General features: G+C 41.2%; 1 protein-coding gene across 2 annotated transcripts in view; it reads left to right on the top strand.

Annotated features, from left to right (window-relative positions):
- The window catches only part of neurl1b (neuralized E3 ubiquitin protein ligase 1B), a 36,410-nt gene that overhangs the window by 14,917 nt on the left and 9,435 nt on the right, over positions 1-12,058 (top strand). Inside the window, exon 1 of one of the 2 annotated variants that reach the window (XM_049586561.1) lies at positions 8,336-8,702. The exons of the other annotated variant lie outside the window; for it this stretch is intronic. Within the exon in view, the coding sequence (XP_049442518.1) occupies positions 8,672-8,702 (31 nt within the window). The 5' untranslated portion in view covers positions 8,336-8,671. Of the gene's footprint in view, positions 1-8,335; positions 8,703-12,058 lie in introns of those variants that run through there. 2 annotated transcript variants of the gene reach the window in all.

Below are 12,058 nucleotides of genomic sequence, written 5' to 3'. Positions count from 1 at the left end.
CCCCTCAATTAACCTTCAGAATATAAACATATGTAGATCCATGTAAAAACCTACATACAAACTGGAGAGTACGGTGTATGTAAGTGCTGCTGAAGTGAAGAATTTTGGCTCAAATTATTATATGTATTGAAAAATCCACACATTTTTACACCAAAAATAAGACACTACAGATAAATGGGCTAAAAATATGGACTAACAGATATCACCATGAAACTTCCCCAGGTGATTATTTATGTTAAGACAGTTTTCTATTGTATTACAAGTTTTCTGAAATGTTACAGATATCAGAAGGAAAATAAAGACCTTGATGTGCTTTTTTGGATTTAGTCTGAAAGAAGATATGTTATGGAGGCAAAATAGCCCCAAATCTCAAAATTGAGCAGTCAATTAAAAAATAAAAACCTTTGTTTTGTGCTTTTGTGCTTACATAGTTTTTCCTGCACTGAAAAAAAAAGTAATAATTAATTATGGAGTAAACGTAAAAGGCTCTTCACCAACTGTCAATTTACTCCATTACTGTGCAGTGCTCACACCAGCATCAGTGCTTTGTTTCCCCATGCCAGTGATTCACTTCATGGTGGTGTTTTTAATTTACTGAAATCTGAAATTGCAGAAGTGAAACCAAGCATGCATGCATTTTGTCAGCTTAAGACTGCCACAGCATTCAGTCTCATGATCTGAGGATTTTGGAAATTAGAACAATCTGTGAGGGCACCGAGCACATGGCAAGAACTCCCTCTAAAATGGCTCCAATTAAAGGCAAATGTTGCACTGTTGCTTTGATAAAAAAAACCTTTTCAACTCAGTATGTCTCATCATCTGTGTGAGGGAATTTTTACTGATACAACGGCTTTGGCATTAGCTGAACTCTTACTGTGTTTTTGAAAAGCAGGTGCTTGACTCCAATGGCCTGTTAAGAGTCGACCTAATGAAAAGACAGGAGCACGTTATTGGAAACACATGTGAATGCACTGTAGTAGAAAACAGCGCTCAAACGAAAAGAGGTGACCAGAAAAACATTGTTGTATGAATGTGGCTCATTGTGCTGGCCCATGTGTGTTTGATGGAGATGGTTGTGTTCACATTGAAGGTGGGTATGACTCACTTCATCCATTAGATCAGTGGCTGGGGTTTGGACAACAGCCCTCCCCTGATACTGAGACCACCGCGTACAAACCTTCCCAAACAGCCATCTGCTCAGCATTTCAACGCTGCTTTTGAATCTTTAAAGAGAATTAAAATACTGCAAATGTAACACTTTGCTGTCCAAGGACCAGTCACTGCGCCGCTCTGCATGGCAGCAGTCACACTGCTGTGGGCCAAGTTTCCTTGAGCAAACGAGGCATGTCTGCCCTCCTTCTCTGGAAATAACTTTATTCGCTGTGGGGGCCCTCGTGAGATCGCTGCATCACAGATGCTTGATACCCAAAAGGGGGACAGTATGCATTATGGTTCATTTCGGAGTAAAGCATTCCTGTTTGCATCCAGTACAATAAAAATAGACGCAGCTTTCTTACAGTGTGTTGTACTGTATGTCCTTCACCTAGTTTTGTTGGCGGAAATCACAACTCTGGACTAATCATTTTCACACTATCTAATCACGACGAAGCTTCAAAGCTTGCCAGGATGTATGGCTCTCCACTGCAGTATGTCTTAATTCTGTTTCTACATGGGTGGTGAAACCAACAGGGGTCCTTTCTCAGTTGGTCTCCAGGCGTCTTTGCTTCTGTCATGTTGTCAGAGCAATCAGGCTGACATATCTGTGTTAACGGTGTCCAGGGGTCAGGGCTGAGGGTGATGCCGGGGTGTAACTTTGGCTTTGGCTGAGTAGGAAGAAGATCACGGACATGCTGTCTAAAATAAAGTGTTGTTTTTTTACATTCCACTGTCCACAGACTATTTGACTGTACTGAGATCTTACTGCATATCAGAGTGGTATATACAGGGCATCAAGAGTGCATGCTTTTCATAGTTCGTCTTTGAGCGTGCAATGTTTAGGGCTGGGAAATATATCAATATTATATTGATACTGTGATAAAAGACTAGATATTTTCTTCCTATATCTTAAAGATAGGGTCTGGAGGATTTTCCAGTTGCTGTTTGTAAACACACATTCACATTTGGCCCCTCCTATCAGGCTCAACTGGCGCTGCCCCTACCCCTCCCAGCAGTTGGGTGTTACACAAAATGATTCAAAGTTCAATCCTCACACTACATCAAGCCATATATTAGCTAAACGTAAAGTTATTTGTATCGGTTGATAGTCGGAATTAGCCTCCACAACAAACTACGTAGGAATTACAGTTGTTGTAATGGAAAAGTTGATAAATTAGCAAACTAGCACAAGCTAACTGGCCTGTATTTGGGATTTACCTGTCCAACAGAAAGCAGGCCATTGGGCCGTGCTTTATCGGCTCGGCGTTTTGCCTCACTCACATTTAATTTCCTTTTCTTCGTGGGTATGTCTGTATCCGCCATTTCTCCCGGGTGTATGGAGCCCGGAGGTACGGAAGAAGGCTTCACAGAAGAGGTTCAGGCAAGGTTCGTGCTGGTGCACGCTCGGACACGCTCAGGCACGGCACCTGCGCTCTCTCATTGGCTGGGGAAATCTCCGCCCAGAAACGGTTCAGCTCACAAAAACATCAAAATACAGTTAAAGGGCAGGAGCTCTGCAAACAGAGTCACCACCACACATGAGTAGAAGCCCATAGGTGATGATTAAGCAGGATTTCATTTGTATATGTCTATATTTTGTTTTGTTTGAAAATCCTCCAGATCCTACCTTTAAGTGTTGTCTTTTCCCTGTTTTAAAGGCTGCATTACAGTAAAGTGATGTCATTTTCTGAACTTACCAGACTGTTCTAGCTGTAATATTAAGATTTTAAATAATGTCACTTGATGCTTAGGGGTTGTGTTGTGTTTTGCTTATGGTGCTCTGTTGTGTGGTGGTGTTGTGTGCAATACATGAATGGGTGATGTGCAGTACTGTTATGTGTAGTATGTGTTTTTATGTTGTTTTTTTTTATGGTGTATGCTTTTCATTTCTTCTGGACTATTACTGTAAGGTAGCAATACTTGTGCAGCTCCCAAGTCCAAGTCAAATTTCTCTATGGGGACAATAAAGTATATTGTATTGTATCGTATCGTATCGCATTGTATTGTATGGTATGGTATGGTATGGTATTGTATCGTATCATATCGTATCATATCGCATCACATCGCATCGCATCGCATCACATTGTATCGTATCGCATTGTATGGTATGGTATGGTATGGTATTCTATCATTTGCCTTTACCCACTTAATCACTGTTACCACTTTACTGATGATTATTTATCAAAAATCTCATAACATAAATATTTTGTGAAAGCATCAATGGTCAACCCTACAATATTGTCACAATATCAATACTGAGGTATTTAATTAAAAATACTGTGATATTTGATCTTCCTCATTATTGCCCAGCTGTAGGACTGTTGTACATTTAGGATTTTACCATTGTTGAAGGCAGTGTGTGCTAAATGATCCATTATCTATGACTATTTGCATTTACTAAAGTACCTTAAACTGAAAACAAAACAAAACAGACAAACAAAAAACATATAATAATACACATCCAGTAATCTTGAAGGTCTAGTATGTAGGATTTAGCGGCATCTGTTGTCAGAAACTGAATATTCATAACTATGTTTTCATTAGTTTATAATCACCTGAAAATAAGAATCACTGTGTTTTCTTTACCTTAGAATGAGATGTTTATATCAACATATGGTCCTTCTCTGTGGAGTCCACCATGTTGCACTGCCATATTTCTACAGTAGCCCAGAACAGACAAACCAAACACTGGCTCTAGATAGGGTTATTCAGGTTACTACATCAGCAACCATAGTTCTCCTACACAACTTTTAGTTTTAGTTAGGTTTTAGTTCTGCAACCTCACTGCTAGATGCCACTAAATCCTACATATTAGCCCCTTAAAGTCTGTAGCCATATTCACACTGGACTAGTACTGCCTGGGGACCTTTAGGAATGGTTGTCTGTGATCTTAATCCCATGTGAATCTGCCATGTTTTTTATTAGTCATGGAAAAATTCAACCACAAAATGACCTACCATATTTAGCCAAACACAGAGGGCATGTGTGATATTAGTCCTGGCATCTCTGTGACTTGGGGTCATATTTAGGAGGTTCAGCTCACTACACTGCATGGAGAGCCATTCACAGAAAGATCAAGCTCATATCAATCACAAGAGCGAAATCCTGGAAGATGATGAGATGGATGACGTGACAACAGGCATTTCCTGACCAGATACCTCTGGGGAATTCTTGTGAGGAACTCCCCGCTGGGGAGCTCCCCCGAGAACTACGTACTTTCGAGGGCTTTATGTCTGTTTGCAATTGCACCACCAGTAGGAATGCTGAAGTTGCATAAGCCGGCCGGCAGTTGATGTGGCAATGCCATGCTGTTGAATATTCTTATATTTTGCCTCAGTGCGTTTCCCCTGGCACATATATACCGTCAGTCCATTTGTCAGTGTTTCTTCCATTTTTCTTTGTTGCTGTTGTAGCTGTTGTTTGTGTTTTGTTTATAGAAATGGCGGTTGCTGGTGCTGCATTATGTCATTTGTTTGACCACTCAATGCACACTTACATCACTATGGTTCTTCTTGTGCTGGGAGAGTACCTACTCTGAAATAGGAGCTAAAAAAGTCCCTAAAAACAGCGATCTAAGAACAATGGGGGTGGGATTTCAAAATCACCTGAGGCCCCATAATACTTGTCCTGAGAAAAGACCAATACCGCTCTCATTTTTGTACAGTTAACATATGAAACTACACCCAGCAGCTGGTTAACTTACCACAATGGCTGAAAACAGGCAGAAAAAGCTAGCCTGGCAATGTTCAAAAGTGACAAAATATGCCTGACAGGGCTTTTAAAGCTCACCAGCTAACATGTTAAATCTTGCTGATCCCATAGTCTTCTCACCATGAGGTTGCCAATTGCCTGGGCCCTCCAAAGCCATTACAAATTCATGTTTAAAATGAATGCGGTTAGGGGAACTTTGTCATGGTGACAATAATAAACATGTGGTTCAGGTTAGTGAATAATTGTGGCCATGTTTTTTTTTTGTTAAAGACAACTGTTGGTTGACTGTCGGTTGGAAACGGGAAATAAACAGCAGTCTCCCATGCAGAAGTCCAAGATTTTGTAGATATAATTATTGATAATTACTACAGTCACTAGTGTTCTTTTTAACTTCAGCCAATGTTGTTTTGGGGCAATTACTGAATAATTGTTGCTGGTGTTTCTTGGGGGGCTGGGGACTGTCTGGAACAACCATAACTCCCAAAACATCAAACTACTCCTGTGCCACTGAATGTCTCTGCAGACATCCAACAGTGATTGAAATGATTGTACTGAAAATGATTCTGAAAGTAGAGTTCCTTTTATTTTTTTGGAATAAAATCAGCCGAGCAATCATTATGCTTTCATTAACACCCCATAGTCTGCACTCAGGCAGTAAAGCAAGCATTAGGGGAAGCAGCACTAGTTAATGCAGCTCTGCTGTGTTTACAGGGAAAGCTTGATTGCGGACTCCCATCGCAGCCTCATATTCACTTCCTGTGTTAATCCCCTTTGCCATAGCAGATCTTTCTTTTCTGAGGCAACCGCGAGGGCGTGGGGGGAATTTCACTTCTGCTTCGCTTCACCCCAAACACCATTCACCCAAGGCTCATATAACGAACCACCATATCCTGCTAAAACAAACAGCATTGAGGAGGTAGAAACAAATGCTTTTGTCTTCGAGTTATATTTAGTTCCTGCCTGCCTTCACCCAATCGCCATCTCTCACGAGACTTGTTTGACCTCAAACTGAATTAGATCGTATATGACCACGCTGACAGCCACGGAAATCCAGAGTCACCTCTCCTCTGTATGTGATATGGATCATGACAGTATGGTCAACCTGCATACATAAAGCAGAAAGTAACTGAGGGTGCGTGTTGATCTGGCATTCCACGCATATGTGTTTTCTGATCCACACTCCATTCCAGTTAGTGGTGGTAATGCCTCATAACGTTATTTGCCAACCACCATAAAAGTCAAAAAGAAGAAGAGGCATGCGCATAAGGAGCGAAAATGGTGGTCTGGACAGCAAGAAGAACTCCCGTTAGACGCCAGGAGTTCAATACCATTTGGCTGTCTTTGTATTCCTTTAAAGACGAACAGTAGATCTTCTGTGCGCTCCAATACCCACACTACCATACTATATAGTATGCCAGAGAAAGATTTATTATGTTCCAATTCATAGTATAGCAAATGTAGTATGCCAAATATACCGGGATGTTCTAGTACATCAGGTCCAATTTTGCACTATGCAAGCCAGCCATTATTCTGACCCACAATACACTGCGCAGCGAAAGATTCGTCACATCGACTGTCACAAGTCCTAATGATGGATGACAGAATATTCAGGTGACAGATGACCAGTTGATTAGTAATAATGGCAATATTTGAATAAAATAATCACAAATATAACCAACAACAAAAGGGCATAAGTATTAAATAACAATAACATAGTAATGTATAGCCTAATTTTACTATTGTGAAAATAACATGTTAGAATCTACAATGTATACAGTTATTACTTGTGGTGAAATAATAGCATCAGAGCTTTCTGGGGTGACCTCTGTCTCAAGTGAGCTCAGTGATTGGCATTTTGTTTTATCTCCATGGTAACGAATATATGAGTAAGAGGGTCAAGGTTCAAGGCCTAACCTTATGAGGAAGTAGTATGTCCCAATTGTGTGCATACTGCATGCAACAGTATATACATTTTAAGGGCAGCTGCAGCACCTACTAAAAGTAAAAAGAAAAAGTATGCAATCCCTCATTGCACGGCTTCTCTGTAAAACATGCATCCATTTTTTTTATCTTCTTTTTTCCTTAGAAAAAAAAACAAGAGTTGCATACACCATAAACTGGACTGGAGTGTGCAACAAGAGATCATATTTTTTAACTGAATTGCGTGATTGGTGCCCTTGCAAATTTAGTCCTGCACACAAAAATCGACATAGGCATGGGTGTAGATTGCAGGGGGAATGCAGGGGGACATGTCCCCCTCACTATTTAAAACATGTGACTTTGTCCCCTCTTATAAAAACATTGAAGTAGCAGGGGACTTTTATTTGGACAAAATTAAAGACATTACACCATAAAGTGATGCAGAAAAGGCACAATGTGGTTCATATAATATTCACCAGATGCAGGATTTTAAATGTTTGATACTCAAATTATCTCTTTTTTAATATGTGTGTGTCCCCAGTATTAAAATGAAACCTCTGCCCTTGCACACAGGGGTCCATGTAGACCATAGCAGACATGCAGGGACAACAACATTTATGTTAGCAGATTAAAGTGGACCCTTGTGAACCCTTGTGGATGCAGAATCTGGCTTAAGGCTGAGTCCTTAGCAGTGGCCTGGGTTCAATTCTGAGCTAAGGCCCTTTGCTACGTGTTGTCCCCTCTCCCCCTTTTCCTGTTTATCTTCACCCGTACTGTCTAATAAAGGCAAAAATCCCCCAAAATAATGACATAAACCCCTGTTGTGCTCCAGTAAGTCAAAATTTGAACATTACATTGACATCAAGGCATAATAATTTGCACACGTCTACGTTTTCATGCCTGCTTATGTCTTAACCAGCAGGCTTAGCTCAGGATATTTGACACACAGCTGCCGTAGCGCCCCCAGGCCTCCCTAATTCTGAGCCACTGGAGATACCGTTGTCCCGGCACTCCCTTCTCCGATGGTCTTAGTCCCTATAAACCCTGCAGGCCATGGCTCCTCAGAGAGTGGCGTGGTCCAGAAGACAGGAAACAGCTTGAGAGAAGCCCAACAGTCAAGGCTGTGGGAGGGCAGAGGATAGGGTGGGAAATAAGGGGATTTCCTCATATGGCGCTTGGACTCTTATTAAAAGTGTTTTTATCTTTGTGTCAAACATGTGAATGCTTGATTGAGGCTTGATAACCTTCCCTGTGATGGGATTGTGATTTTAAAAAAATCAACACCAAGGATCATGATTGTGTTTGCTCTGTATTCAGATCAGTTTAACCCCTTCAGGATGACACTCAAAAGCAAAACAGTTTTTTGAATGCAGCCATGATTAAAGATCTCTATAATCATTTTATTGTTATCAAAGTTTGTCTGCACGACCCTCTCTATGCAAATGTCCTGACAAGCCTTCTCCTTTAGATTACACATCCCCCTTCCAGCAGGATGTTTGTCCTATAGGCTACACACTCATTAGGCTTCATCACAGGCTTTGAGTGAATAATTAAATGAATTATTCAGAGGCTATGTGATGCTCTTGAGGGGGATCTGCGCTTACTGTGTCTTTAAAGTCGTGCAGAGGGGAGCCTATACTAAAGAAAGGAGGGGGCTGCTGTGCGCCAGTTGGAGGTGTCTGCCTGTCGCAGCGGCTTGAGGTTGACATTAAGAGGAGCGCGTCCATGCTTCAGCGGGGAGATACGGCGCGATCTGAAGCCACTGATACTCCGATTGAACTGGTTCCAGGCAGATATACTCACCAGACCGAGGACACACGGATGGACAGAGACATAGTGCAGACGGAATTAACTTGTCAGCCGGTGCGCGAGATTTCTGGATATAATGGGGAATACGACACCTAAACCTTTAATAGGTGAGACTTGTTATTACTGTATCATTCACGAGGCTTGCGCACATGAAGCAGGGGTGCTCCCGTGCGCAAAACAGCACGGTAGCCAGAGACAGATACACATGGCTAGTCCTGATTCCTCTTCTTACTTGTGATCGCTGTGCACAGAGACGCGCTCCCCATCACGGGGGAGCTGAGCGTGATTCCCAGGGAGCGAGTCTGAACATGCGCTCCCTGAAAAAATCACTTTTTAGTCATGAGTTAGATAATCACATTCATTTCTGCAGCCTGAAATGAAAAAGAAAGAAATGAAAGGTAGTGATGATCATCAGGCAGAAGTCATTAATATTATCAGTAAAGCTCCTTTGCAACTCTTGATCCTATCATTATAAACATTAATTTCATCTTAAAGAATTTAAATTAAGTGTAATTTCAGCAGTGAAAAACTACTCTTAGTCATGCATCACTGATTGTAGCAGACAAACGAACAATTCCCAAATTATGTGCGCATTAAATGGCTTCATAATTTCTGCTTTTTGCACAATAAGATTATTTTCTCTTGTTTTCTGTCACAGCATGTAAATCTGGCTTTTATTTCAGAAAGAAATTACAATTGTTGGCTGCTTTTTCCCATAAAATGTTGTTGTTTCATAGATAGATATGTAAATAGGTGGGAAATTGCAGCATTAGAGGAGCCATGTCACACATGAATCACACGTAGTGGTCACTAAGAGGGAAAAAAAAGTAAATTAAACTGAACAAACACAACAAAATAGCCCTTATACATCCAACTGTATTGCTAATATCCTGCAGTTACACCAAGTATCAGCGCTGTATTATATAAAGTACATTCTCCAGTGAAGTATCCCTGCATATAAACTGCCTGTCAACCCCAGTTTCTGCATAAAGCTGTCATTATGAGCTCTCAGAATATCACTTTGTCATGACACCTACAGCACATTACTTGATAATCAGTTCCCCATATCACTTTGATTTAATGTCTGTCACACTCCCACGCCCCCCCCAACAGACCCACTCGGCGGCTAAATGATGTGGTTACTGCCACCAGAGCCAGCTGACGTAGGGTTTGGACTGAGAACAGTTAGTCACAGAGGAGCAGGAGCAGCGTGGGTCCTATTGCTTGCACTGTATGGTTTCTATTAACATGAAATTAATGGACTATCTGTGCTTAGAGATGTGCACGGTATATCGGAAAGATTTCTATAGGCTCAGTCAGTATGGAGTCGTATTGCTGGCCTATGTGTCATAACATCAGCTGTGAAAAGAGTATCAGAGGTGTTTGTTAAAGAAAGTCGTGTTCGCAACTTCCAGAAGCAAAGATCTCTCAGAACAGACGCCTAAAATCCACAGAGGCTCACGCCTTGCTCAGTGAATGAGTTACAGTATGATGAACACATACAGCCTAGAGATATGAGAGAATAAAGAGCCGGATCATCTTGTGGCCAAAGATAACTCTGACGAATGCACATAATCAGTTTTACATTTCAAAAAGCTTTCCTCAGCACAGCAGTGTGTCTTGTGCGGTCTTATGATTGCATTTATTTGTGCTTTTTCTTTCATCAGGAAAAAGACAGGGAGAGAGCGTTCCATAGTTCTCAGTTGACCCTCACGCAGTAGCAGAAATATACTGTATGTGAGGCTCGAGACTGAGTGCATGAAGTGGTCTATGTCTGGTCCCACTGTAATTTCAATCTGTATCATCAGTCCTAAATTCAAACATGATTTTGGTGGCCCATCATGCAAGTATCATCTATATTGCTGTTCAGTGTAAGTAGAAGATCTAAGTTTGCCATCATTGACACTGACCCAGCCTCAGCTTATGTATTACCATTACATTCACGTCACAGAGCTAAGTGACCGATTTTCCCAAAAGCAATCATCCAGTTATCTTGTGAATGCTGTTTAATAATACTTACAGCTATTCTGGTGGTACTCTTTTAACCATCTGAGCCCTCACTTGTCACTGTGCGCTTTATCCCAGGACAGGTTGCCCATCTTCGACCCTTCACAGGCTCAGTCACTGCTATTTGTTCATTTATAAAGCCATTCTTGGTAAGCTCCCTTCGTACATTTGTACTTTGACTGAAGAGAGATCTGACTGTAGCTTTAGTCTGAGATCTCAAGACTTGGTTTTGTTGTCTCTTCCTTGTGCTCGGACTGAGCTGGGAAAGAGAGCTTTTATTAGCTCTGCTTCAAATAGACTTGAAACTGCGTAAATTGGTCTCTCTGCCTGATTTTAGAGCTCTCAGAAGTACGAGGATGAATTAATCGGTCGGTTGTTGTCGTCGTGCGTGGGTGCTCTACTATTTCGACATGCTGTGTATCGTTTTTATTGTGTTGTTGTTGTTGTTGGCTGTAACTTTTGGTATGCTGCTGTCTTGGCCAGGTCTCCTTTGTAAAAGAGATCGTTGATCTCAGCGGGACTTACCTGGTTAAACATGGATTGAATAAATAAAAACTAATAATAAGCTGGTGTTCCTTTAGCCGCGCAATTAGAAAATATCAGGCTGGAAATGACCTGTGTTCTTGCTCTTTTTGTGCATTTGAAAACCAAATAGAAAGTAACGTCAATATAGGCAAAGACGAGTGACAGTAAAACTCTTTAAAGGGTCCTGTAGAGTTTGGGTGTGCACAAACATTCAGTGTTACTCAGCATACTATGTGTATCCTTGAGGTCTAACAAATGAGCTGAATGCATTTCCACTGTCTTTAAATCACAATGTAGGTATTTTCCATCTGGACCCTATTTTCCCATGTGTTTGTGCCTAAGTTACTAATGGGAATATCAATTTTTGAAACAGGTCCAGCATTGAGGCGAAACAGGTGGCATTTTTACCACTCTCTCTGTCATTTCACGTCCTCTAAAAGTGCATTTTTTTTTGCCACTGATGGGCTCAGATTATTATTAAAGGTGTCTGACAACATCTTAGAAATGATCCCGTCAGTGATCGACCTTTTTGTTAAAGAGTAAGATCCTTTTTGTTGAACCAGAAATAGCTCTAAAATTGCCATAGCCAAACCCGCCAGACTCCATTGCTGTTCACATTAGTCACTTAGACACAAAAACATGTTGGTTCACACTGTGCAAATAAACACGGGTGTCATTTTCAGCTATCATCTTTGTTTTGAATAGCAAACACAGTTGCAACTTGGGAGAGGGGGTTTTGTCGTTTTGTTTTAATCCAGATGGTTGTAAGAGTTTTTAAGGATTTTGGAAATACTCTCAGAACAGATGTAAGTGTTGATAGGCGACCCGCTGGGTTTTTCTAAGATCGCCTTTGACTCGAATGTTATGTTAATAATGAGAGGCACAAACTTGGGCTATCCCCCAGTGCATGACCTAGTGGGCTATGCCTTTC

This window comes from Epinephelus fuscoguttatus, linkage group LG9, assembly GCF_011397635.1.
Source record: "Epinephelus fuscoguttatus linkage group LG9, E.fuscoguttatus.final_Chr_v1".
NCBI classification, from domain to species: domain Eukaryota; kingdom Metazoa; phylum Chordata; class Actinopteri; order Perciformes; family Serranidae; genus Epinephelus; species Epinephelus fuscoguttatus.
This window is presented reverse-complemented; position numbering and strand designations above follow the sequence as displayed.